Below are 11,966 nucleotides of genomic sequence, written 5' to 3'. Positions count from 1 at the left end.
CAAAAGGACACAGCAGCTTAATAAAGCCTCCCTCAACACATCATCAAACCGCAGTCTATCATTTCTAATGGACATTAAGACAATTAGTTAAGGTGTGCTCCTCGATTACCACGTGCTTAAACGTGGTATTGAATTTCACGAGGGAGTACTGGCAGACAATTCAGCAAGACACTAAATTTCAGGCTCGTCACCCATCTTTTAGACCTGCAGTAGTCTAAACAAGTCTGAAAAGTTAAACAAAGCAAGGCTTAAAGTCCAAACGTGTGGGTGAAAAACCTTTACAGCAGATTCAGAGAAATCACTCCTCAAACATTGGTTCAAAATTGTTCACAGAGCACAGCTGCTGTACATTAGGGAGGCTCCGTGTGTCGTAACCTGTTTTCTCTTTCCCTCGCTTTTTTTTTTCTTTCCACCTCGCTCCACTCTCTGTTCCGACTGCTCTCGCTGGGCACATATGGGAAATCTGAAATACTCTCTAGATAACGTGTTTCAACATCTGAATGTCCAATGCTGGATTGCAAGTGTTTCCACCAGGAGTTTCCACCAGCTTCTCAAAATCATGCCAACATATTCCTTTCTGGTGAGTCTTCTGTGGGGTTCCCTGACTTTATCCATGCTAAGCTCTACAGTAACACTATATGCTAATGATATTCGGCCTTCATATAAGCCAGTGGAGTTCAAAGAGATTCAACGCATTAAGATGAATGAAGAGGAATTACCTGAGTCCTGGCTTACATTCCGTGCAAATATTTGCCGCAGTACATTTCTTACAGTTCTCGTTGCATTTACGGTACATACTGGCATCTGCAAGAGAAACCAAGGAGTTAAACCTCAAACGCAACGTAATTATCTCATGATTAAACCTCATCAGATGTTGGCGTGTTCTAGCAGTGTATTGAAGAGTCTGAGGGTTGGAGAGGACGGGAAAAAAGTATACACTAATTGGAAGACCGAGTCATGCATGATATTGTACTGACTAACCATGGGTGGTTCCATAAGCAAAATATTAAGCAAGAAAGTGGAAAGGAAATGGTAACTTACCAAGATCCAGATAGTAGCCCTCGGGGCATGCATAGCTGCATGTATTGGCTCCTTCTCTGAGGTAAAAACCTTGGCGGCAGGAGGTACACTGATCGCTGCGACTACCAATGCAGGATTCGCATAGAGGGGAACACTTCTTACAGCGCCTTTTATCATCCCGGAAAAAGCCAGACGGACACTCAGGCACACACATCCTGAGGGGGTGAGCGGTAAGAATGGAAAGAGAAGCAAGTAAGGGATAGCCATCTGAGACAGACAACTCAACAGCTGACAGCCATGAGGAAAAGCTTTCCATAAGAAAGAAAGGCAAAAGTCTGAGGCTGAGAAACTCATCGGCTGGAGATGTGTGCCTCAAGTATAGCTGTGTGTGTGTGTGTGTGTGTGTGTGTGTGTGTGTGTGTGTGTGTGTGTTATATTTATTTTCCAAAGAAAACAGAAAATCAGCAACCAACATGTACACCGATCAGCCATAACGTTAAAACCATCTGCCTAATATTATGTCGGTCCCTCTTGTGCCAACAGAAGAGCTCTGACCCACTGAGGCCACAAGACCTCTGAAGGTGTGCTGTGGTATCTGGCACCAAGACGTCAGCAGCAGAGCCTTTAAGTCCTGTAAGTTGGGTGAGGTGGGGCCTCCATGCACCAGACTTGTTTGTCCAGCGCATCCCACAGATGCTCGATCAGATTGAGATCTGGGGAATTTGGAGGCCAAGTCAACACCTTGAACTCTTTGTCATGTTCTTCAAACAATTCCTGAACAGTTTTTGCAGTGTGGCAGGGCGCAGTATCTTACTGAATGAGGTCATTGCCATTAGGGAATACCATTGCCATGAATGGGTGTACTTGGTCTGAAACCATATTTAGGTAGGTGGTTTGTGTCAAAGTAACCTCCACGTGAATGCCAGGCCCCAAGATTTCCAGCAGAACAATGCCCACAGCATCAGACTGCCTCCTTTGGCTTGCCTTCTTCCCATAGTGCATCCTGGTGCCATCTTTTCCCCAGTAATCGACGCACACGCACCCAGTTGTCCACATTATGTAAAAGAAAACAGACCAGACCTCCTTCTTCTAATGCTCCATGGTCCAATTCTGATGCTCATGTGCCCAATGTAGGTGGGGGACAGGGGTCAATATGGACACTCTGACCGGTCTGCAGCTACACAGCCCCATATACAGCAAGCTGTGATTCATTGTGTATCATAGCCAGCATGAACTTTTTCAGCAATTTGTGCTACAGTAGCTCTTCTATGTGATCAGACCAGACGGACTAGCCTTTGCTCCTCACGTGCATCAATGAGCCTTGGGTGCCCGTGACCCTGTCACTAGTTCACCGGTTGTCCTTCCTTGTACCATTTTTGGTAGGTACCTACCACTGCATACCAGGAACACTCTACAAGACCTGTCGTTTTAGAGATGCTCTGACCCTGTCATCTAGCCATCACAATTTGGCCCTTGTCAAAGTCACTCAGATCCTTAAGCTTGCCTTCGAGAACTGACTGTTCACTTGCTGCCTAATGTATCCCAACCCTTGGCAGGTACTACTGTAACGAGATAATCAATGCTATTAATTTCACCCATCAATGGTTTTAATGTTATGGCTGATCAGTGTACATGCCTGTGAGTGTAAGATGTTAGTAGGGACATGCTGATACACAGTACATGTTGACAAACAGCTATTTTGTTTTGGGGGTTTTTTTTTTTTCCTCCTATCAGTTAATTAATCTTTCTACATTTTCTCTTTGGACTAGTGAGCAGTGCTGTACGCAAGTACCCATGCTGAATTTGGTTATTCTTCTTGCCTAGGTTCCATGTTGCCTGCAGTAGGCTAGTGGGTTTTAGAGTGCATTTTCTGGTGGATTTACAACCCAAAATATCCATTTTAAAATAGCAATTAATTTTATTTACCCACACTACCACCATCTTCTAAGTCAAATCCCAAATGGCTTCCTATTCACTTTTGTTACCTAGGATATAATATAGTAGAGATAAATGCCCTACCTAGTGCTCCCATTTAATAGTAGAGAAAGATTTTGAGATTCAGCCACAGATGCACTGGATCTTGTGGTTGGGTTTCTTTTTAAAATTCACTCGATAGGTTTTGCACTTTGTCTCTATATGATCACTTAAGAAAGAAAGTAATGGCAGACTAGGCTGTGTTTGGGTGTGTGAGCAATCATTAGGTGAAAGTTTGCTTATTTGTAGGCTATATTCACAAAAGTACTGGCACAGTTGTGTTTGGGTTGTTCTCTGCCATTAAAAAGAAACTTGGTGTGTGTGTGTGTGTGTGTGTGTGCGTGTGCTTACTGGTTCACTTGAGAGAAAAACATGGCTTGTTAACATCAATTAATTGGTGTGTTGTTGTTTTTTTAAATCATTACAGAGCCATGCTGTTCAGCGAAAAGGTACTATAAGCCTCCACAGTTTTTAAAATGAATTTTGACAATAATGAGAATATCCCCCTAGAGAATACATTATAGTATCGATGTCCATGCACACATACACGTGGTGTACCTGGTGTTGTTTTTAAACTTGAGGAAGTAGTGCAGGCAGTTGATGCACTGATGGGGCCCGGGGCCTTCGCAGCCATTTTCACTGCACTCCGCATCACAGGGGCCTTACAAGAGATGACAGATTTCTATGATCAAAGAATGGGACTCTGCTTTGAGTGGGCAGAATGAATTACTCAAAAACTCTGGCAACCTTTCTGATGTTCGTCATGACCAAGGTTGACTTACCCACATACTCCTCGCTATACTCATCCTCAACTGGAGACTCCACCACAGAGCGAGGCTTGTCACTGCGGGAGGAATACGGGTGCACTGAGGTACCATAAAGCACCAATGACCACTCCTTCAGTTTCCCTGTGACGTGTGAGTGGAGATACAAAAAAAACAAACAAAAAAACAAACATAAATCCGCAGGTAATGTAGTGCGTTCTTCCTGTCTATACAGTAAATAACGAAGAAAAAAAGTTCGGACCGTGCCTACCTGGAGCTTTCTGACTCCGGACTTGTGAGGGTGAGTCATAGACCTCGAGGATCCAGTCTCCAGCGGCTTTCTCTCCCCAGCAGTGAGTAGTCATGAACTCCCAGTTCTTAAAGCCCTCCATTGAGTGGTCAAACAGTCTGCAAGAGGCACACCAGTGAACACCCAGAGCAGGCCATTTGTTCCCTTTTAAGTTGCCAGAAACGTTTTTACTTTGATCTGAAAGTGGCTAAACTGCTAATGTACATCATCTACCCTTTACAGACAACTCCGTGATAACTTTAATATACTTGAATGCTTCATTTTATGGCCTTTTGCAGGCCATTTTACCTGTTGGCAAGGAGCTGTGACTTTGTCCCTGATGGTGAAGTCAAATTAATCGATAGGTCTCCTCGTCGTGGGTGGCTTATAGTGATGCGTACAACTACATGTTCCAGATAAATGACGTGATGATTCGCATTATCTGTACAGCCCGTTGCCTTGTAGACGGTGCGAACAACATGCTCTGGGCGAATTGTCCTTTAGAGGGAAGAATTCAAGCAGAACCTTTGTGTCAGAATGGAAACATAAACCTGGGCGTTGCAGACATAAAACGGTACATGAGGGGAAAGAAAAACTCTTTTAGGCAAGTGTTGTCATGTTGATGAGTCATGTAATGATGTGGTGATGAAACTACCTTATTTGCCTATCTGCATTCTCCACACATATATGCTGCTGGGGGACTTGTTTCCATCTCTCAGCTTCTTTTACCATGGCCTCCGCATCCATGAGCCCAAAACCGTATAGGTGACTTACTGTAGGTATATGTAACACATGCAGTTTCAAACAAAGATAAGTGCATAAACTGTGACATGAAGGCCTTGAGTACAATGCCAATAATATATACAATAATATTAAAATTAGTTTTGTATATAGCAACTTCATTTATACGTCATGAGTCTTGCTATCTAGCAATTAAGCAACTGATATATAGCTACAAACGTGAGATTATTCAAGCAGTGGGTTTTAACCTTCTTGTCCGAATCAGAGAAAGTTTTTTTTACTGGACATCGTATTTGGTGCTCTGGTCATAAATCAAACGAACGTCAAGTTGTTGCAACAGAAAGGAAACTACAGATACATATCACCTTCGAGTAGAACGTTTCTGAGCGAGGTCGTTCCAAACTTTCTTTAGAAGCGCTGCATTATGTTGATAGCAGCGAGGATACAGCACCGATTGAATTTCGGCCTTGGCGTTTTGTTATGCAAAGCAGGTTAGTAAGGCGCTATAAACGGGTAGGGTTCATAAAAAATTTAAAAGCCGGTACCATTGTATCCTGCTGCATTGGTTTTCCAGTCTGGAGCACTGAGATGGCCGGCACGTGACGTTTTCACGATGATGTGCTGTACATCTCTCCATGTCAGGAGGGGGCTGTACGACAAACAAAACCACATTTATATAGTTATTCATTTCAAAATATATATTTTAGTCTTAATTTAAAACATCGCATCCTGCCATTTTTGTCCATGGAGCTTTGTGAGCATGTGATCCTTTTCTTTGTGACCGTCTTAGACCCGAATGCACCAGGCACGGCGGGACCAAATAATGTTAACATGCTTACCATGAGTCTTTGAACATTAAGCAGTGTTTACATTATGCAAGTACAAGTAATATATTTATTATATATTTTAAATATATATTTTTTGTAGTAATATATTTAGCTGAGAACGATTTGAGAAGCTTTGCTCAAAATCTTCTTTAAAACAGGTAGCCAGAGATATTTTGGCAGGAAATGCATGTGTCAAATTTCTCCAACCATCAAAATGGAAAAAAAACACTGCAAACAACACGACTACATTAGATGGTGCGTGATTGATTGATGGTGCATGCAATTGATTTGAAGTCTTACTTTGCCTCCAAGGCAAGTGCAATGATCCCAGCAGCCATTGGAGCTGATGCTGATGTTCCGGTGTGACTGTCTGTGCAGCGCTGCCTTAGATCTGTAGTGATCTAAAGGCCGGGAGAGAACAGTGTTAGTGTTGTTGGCAAGTATTTCATGGCATTGGTCAAATGCAAAGTCTTTCTGTCGAAGAGATTACAGGTTTTTATACATTAGTGTGGAATTTGGTAAGTCTCTCCGACACCGTCTCAGAGGAGATCCATTTCGTGTGTGTGTGTGTGTGTGTGTGTGTGTGTGTGTGTGTGTGCACGCATGCTCAATAACTGTAGTCGTTCACAGCAAGACAACTTCACAATGACCCAGTGACCAACAAATCAAACACCACACACAGAGACAACATAGCATCATGTTCTGAACCCACAAAATGGGTGTCCACAAGTAAAGGAATCTCTTTCTCAGTGAGACGTATGGAAAAATGCTTACTGTAGCTTAATGTGCCTGGTGCCAAGATTGTGGGTTTGGTATTATTTCCATTAGGAGACCTAATATTTGCACTGTTAGATTCTGAGAAAGTGTTGCTTTGAGTCAAAAGATAAAAAATAAATTCTTAAAAAGTACTTACAATGATTTATTTTAACTGTATTAAAATGAGGGAATATCATCAGACTTATCTTCTTGGCTATCATGCTGTAAGCTTAGCACATCTGGAATTGGTGATCTTTTCTCATTCGTACCTGCAGAAACTCTCAAGCTGTACGGAGAACATTGATGTACTGCTATTTTCAGGTCTGGGATCTGGCTGGGCCACTCAAGGACACGTCGAGGACTTGTCTTGAAGCCACTCCCACATTGTTTTCCATGCTATATTTTTATAACTCTCTCTCTCAATTGTTATACTGTATGTATAAAGCATATGGAGTGAACTTTTAAATTTAGTGCATTTTTCTTTGCACTATTTTAGTTGCTTCCTTTCTTCCAATCTTACTTAGCATTTCGCAAACATGCAAATGAACTAGTGACTATTTAGGACTTACAATCTTGCGGTCGTAGTTTTCACCACTGCTGTACGTGGTGGTGAGAGTGGAAGCGCATTCTTCTAAGTACCAGGGCTTGCGGCCACTTTCTGCCGTGCTGCTGATGGAGATGGTGTAGATGCTGTTGGTGTAACCATCACATGAGCAGTGATCTCGACTCCGCCCACCATTACCTGATGCCCATACAAAAATGGAACCACGGCCCTTCCTGCCCTATGAAGGGACAGTAAAAATAATTGCCTTTGTTAATGTTACATAATACAAATGACGACATGCTAAACACATTAATTAGATTGGTTGCAACCCTAGTTAGGTTCCATTTGTTAATATCGCCCGTATTACTAAATCTTTAACCCAGATGGGAACCCATGACTTTCTCTTTTGTCAATTTTTATAATTTAGATGGCACTTAGATGACTCAAGAAGGGCCACCGGTACTTCTTCAGGGCACATATTCTGTCTAAAAAGACTAAAGATTGAGTTGCCAGTATAAGAGAACATAAAATGCATACCTGAAACACATCTGAACCACATCAAACAAACCTCTGTCACAGGATCCAGACTAATTACTGGCACACCAAATTATGACTCAGACTACATAAAGTACATGAGTAAACTTTGGCAAAGAGGCTGGATCCGGTCCGCCAGCTGGTTCGAGCTCTATACCTTCACCAAACAAAAGCGTCTTAACTTGAAATTTGAGCAATATGCTACATTTGACTAGAGGTCCCGAACGTCAACCAGGAAAAGCCAAGGAAAAATATAAGCATATAAGTCTTTTTACCTGTCGGATGCCATTCTCAAAGGCCTGCTTGGCAAGTGCTGCAGGCCCGTCTACGGTTTTGCCATCATCATCTGGCCCCCAGCTAGCACTGTATATATCAATGTGCTGCGGCTGCAAACTCAGCGACCTCGCCTCCACCATGTCCGTCACGTCTCCATCCAACATGCGCACACCTGTAGGAACCAAACGTGTGTGTGTGTGTGAAAATTTGGTGTGACAGCAGCTAAGTACTTAATGAAGGAGTGGTAAATTTCTGGGAGTGGAAGAAGTTGGACTGAGACTGTGCAAGGCCACACAGTGACAAGTTAGTGGTTATGAGTGTGAGTAGACGAAGAATATTCAGAAAAAGGGAGCATTAGGTCAGAGTGCAAAGCCACAGTGGTGGCAGAAAATGGGTCACACCAATGTACAGCACTCACCCCCAATCTTGGCATTGTAGGCAATGCCCACAGTGCAGTGAGAGTTGTTGGCAGATGCTGCCACTTCCCCAGCACACCGCGTGCCATGCCTGAAAAGGACACAAGGAGATCTCAGGGTATAACACACAGTCAGAGGTCAGAGATCATATGCATACCACTAAACACTGCAACACATATTCTGATAGGGAAAGAGAGAGAAGCTGTAGTGAGGCAACAGCTGTGCTGAAACTAAACATGCTCCTTTCGAGCCAAGTCGGCGCAAACACAGTGGCTAAATATTTGAGCTATTGAGGGAAAACATTCTAGAGTTCCCCAGAATCTGTATGCAGATGACACATGGAGACATTCTTCGCGGCAAGGCTGACCCAAACTAAGCCCACAAAAATCAAATACGACAGCTCACCAGGAAAAAAAAATAAAAAAATCTTATAAAGACAAGGTCAGAAAGCGAGTGCATTCCGTCGTGGAACCTCCAACAGAGAACAGCTGCTCAGAAAAACTCACGCTGCCATGGTAACCAGCGTCTCAAATCTGAGCCATTTAAAAGGATGATTATTTTTTAAAAATATATTTACAATGCCATCACACCCCAGGCCAACGTCCATGCCCATTCCCCACAGCAACCATCAGTTCATGGTGTCGAAAAGCTTATTAGACAGAGATCAATGATCAGTCTTCTAGATTGACTCTTTGACTAAAAAGTACCAAAACATAACTAAATATAAGGGACAGAGTCCAAAGTCTTTTCCTCATATGTGCGTTATTCTGTGCTACAGTATTGGACTGTGTGCACTCACATCTGCCAAAGGAATACAAGTCAATGAGAAAAGCAGAAAAACACACACACACACACACTTCATGTCATCCTGCTCAGCCTACGCAGAACAACCTGGACATTACCTTCCGGAGGCCATAAACACACAGCCACCAAAACACATTTATCAGACCAAGATTCATGTCTCTTGTCTCTATTATTATAGCTACATTATTACAGCTACTTAGCACATATTACCAAAACATGCAACTACACTGTAAAACTATATGATATTTTACCACATTTCCATCCTTACACACCTGCTGTCGATGATTAATATTAAAACATCTTCGATACACAAGTGCGGCCTTCAGCTCGTCTGTATTGTTGGGTCTGGTGTCTCTCATAGATTCTCTATGGGGTTCAGGTCAGACGAGCTGGCTGGCTAATCCAGCACAGTAATACCACGCTCAGCAAACCAGTTACTAGTAGTTTTGGCACTGTGGCCAGGTGCCAAGTCCTGCTGGAAAAGGAAATCATCATCTCCATAAAGCTCGTCAGCAGATGGAAGCATGGAGTCCTCTAAAATCTCCTGGTAGACGCTGCATCGACTCTCGACTTGAGAAAACACAGTGGACCAACACCAGCAGATGACATGGCAACCCAAATCATCACTGACTGTGGAAACTTCACACTGGACTGGACTTCTGTTCCTCTCCACTCTTCCTCCAGACTCTGGGACCTTGATTTCCAAATGAAATGCAAAACTTACCTTCATCTGAAAAGAGGACTTTGGACCACTGAGCAATGGTGTTTTTAGAAAAAAGGTGTTTTGAGTTAATTACCTGACTAGAGCTCTTCTCAGGTCGACATTGCTGCATTATAAATTCTTTATTCTAAAACATTTCTTTTGAGATACTGGATTTCTCCAGTACCTCATTCCCATGAGCTGTAAGCCGTAATCATCGAGATTAAAACAAAACAAAACAAAAAAGCTCGAAATATTTCACTTTATGCGTGAAGAATCTAGAATATATGAAAGTTCCACTTTCTGAATTAAATTACAGAAAGAAAATGAACTTTTCCACGGTATTCTAGTTTTTTGAGATGCACCTGTATATACAAAAGAAAGACACAGATTTACTATGATCCATTATGCATATATGCAGATCTATTATGCATATTTCAGTAATATTTTCATTACACATTAGGTACAAAATTATACGCACATGAAACACTAGTGGATGAATCCCATGAGATGGGATAATCCCATCTCGGGATGTACGTATGGCTTAAACTAAAGTCTTTAAAGTTGCTTGAAGTGACAAAAGTACGTTTGTCTCTCTGATGTATACATTTCTGAGCAGGTGAGATTGTAGCCATTGTGCTTTACCTCATACTAAATCTCTGATATACAACACTGAATCATATTTCCTATATATTATCAGAAAAAAACAAATGAAACCAATGCAAACCCACGAGAGAAAAGCTCATAAGGCAATGCCACTAACACGATCACCATATCACGGGTCCGCTTTAAGAGTTAAAGAAAAAAAAGCCCTTGTTTCTGGAAAATAGTCACAACCGCACTTCATTCCGAGTGCCTTATTAGCAGTTTTGGATAAATTATTCCTTTAAACACAGAAGGCATCCGGCACAAAAGCATACTCCCAAGCAGACGATATTCTATAGAACATGTCTATACATGCCATGAAAAGCTTCCTCCAACCACACACTTCCTCAGATCAAGAGGAATACGTTCATATTCTCTCCTAAAGCCTCCGCGGGCAATGGAATTACTTATGAAAAGCTTGTATCGCAGCTTCTAATGGTTTAAGAAATAAGATCTGTCTAGTTACAGGATCATGCATGTTCATAAACATTCATAGAGTCACAGAGGAGTGAGTGACCTTTAAAAAGCCATGGTCCAGGAGACAATTATGTCTTTGAACTAAATAAGAAATAAAATCCCAAATGACTTCAGTGTCGATTTGCACTGTATAGAAGTTGAAAGAGAAAGAGGACGGAAATCGGGTGCAGGAAGGTAGTTTCATGGGTAGTTTAAGAAGCGTGTATTTGAAACTCCAACAGAACAGCGCTGGTGCTGAGGAGTAAACCTAGGCCAAGCATTTTGGCCCAAGCTTCCAAAAATGCTGCGATGCCATCTGGCACCGGCTCACACACGCTGGCAGAGTGGAAGCCACAGACTAACATACACACACACATACACACATACACACACACACACACACAGAGGAGGAGGAGCATCCATTTCATTACCATACACATACACACACACACACACACACAGAGAGCAAATATCCATATTCACAACTAAACCGCCTTCTCACTTTTGTACACAAACACACACACACACCACAGAAATGCACCATAAACACACTCGTCACACAGGTGAAGTAGCCCAAGTAGTGGAGTGTATTTCCATTCGCCCGGTGCGGCACTCTTACTTGTTTTCATTGCTGGCATCATATCTGGGCATGGGATCCAAGTCATTTCCATTTACATCATAACTGGCCTGGTTATCCTGTACATGGAGACCAGAGAGAAAGAGACTACGGCTTACTGTAGTTAAAAATGAGACAAAGATACAAAGTGTCAGCCAGGTCAACTGCTATATTTGCTTAAATTACAGTACATGATCACTCTTAGGAAAAAATGAGATGAAATCTTAAGTCAGCATTGTAATAGTCCAACCTAGATATCAAGCACTCACATAGTTCTGTATGAGATCTGGGTGGTTCCGCTCAATGCCATCATCCAAAATAGTGACCACTACGTCTTTCCCTGTATATCCCTTCTTCCAGGCACCAACAATGTTCATGTCCGACTGGCAGTTGTGTATGTTGTCATTACAATGCTGCCAACAGACAAAATGGAAAATCAGCACGTGGGTAGACAAAAGAAAAACAGGTTATATCAAGTACAGCTTTCATACCAAAAAAAAAAAAAAAAAAAAGCAAACTAACGTTACATGGAATGTTTTGTTTTGTTTTGTTTTTTTTAAAGTGTCAAATTTGGACTTTTATTTATTTCAGTAAGGGCTGGATG

At 42.1% G+C, this 11,966-nt stretch overlaps 1 protein-coding gene across 5 annotated transcripts in view; it reads right to left on the bottom strand.

The window, feature by feature from the left end:
* The window catches only part of pcsk5b (proprotein convertase subtilisin/kexin type 5b), a 53,884-nt gene that overhangs the window by 33,088 nt on the left and 8,830 nt on the right, over window positions 1-11,966 (bottom strand). For all 5 annotated transcript variants that reach the window (XM_053680123.1, XM_053680124.1, XM_053680125.1 and 2 more), the window contains exons 4-17: window positions 11,632-11,775; window positions 11,366-11,442; window positions 8,144-8,232; window positions 7,725-7,897; window positions 6,941-7,153; window positions 5,916-6,016; window positions 5,334-5,437; window positions 4,703-4,820; window positions 4,357-4,545; window positions 4,030-4,166; window positions 3,777-3,902; window positions 3,553-3,655; window positions 1,042-1,235; window positions 720-804 (exon numbers count right to left, since the gene is read on the bottom strand). In XM_053680123.1, the coding sequence (XP_053536098.1) occupies window positions 720-804; window positions 1,042-1,235; window positions 3,553-3,655; window positions 3,777-3,902; window positions 4,030-4,166; window positions 4,357-4,545; window positions 4,703-4,820; window positions 5,334-5,437; window positions 5,916-6,016; window positions 6,941-7,153; window positions 7,725-7,897; window positions 8,144-8,232; window positions 11,366-11,442; window positions 11,632-11,775 (1,853 nt within the window). The remainder of the gene's footprint in view (window positions 1-719; window positions 805-1,041; window positions 1,236-3,552; window positions 3,656-3,776; window positions 3,903-4,029; window positions 4,167-4,356; window positions 4,546-4,702; window positions 4,821-5,333; window positions 5,438-5,915; window positions 6,017-6,940; window positions 7,154-7,724; window positions 7,898-8,143; window positions 8,233-11,365; window positions 11,443-11,631; window positions 11,776-11,966) is intronic.

Source organism: Ictalurus punctatus, chromosome 5 (genome assembly GCF_001660625.3).
Source record: "Ictalurus punctatus breed USDA103 chromosome 5, Coco_2.0, whole genome shotgun sequence".
NCBI classification, from domain to species: domain Eukaryota; kingdom Metazoa; phylum Chordata; class Actinopteri; order Siluriformes; family Ictaluridae; genus Ictalurus; species Ictalurus punctatus.
Note: the sequence above shows the minus strand (reverse complement) of the source record. Positions and strands in the feature narration are given on the sequence as shown.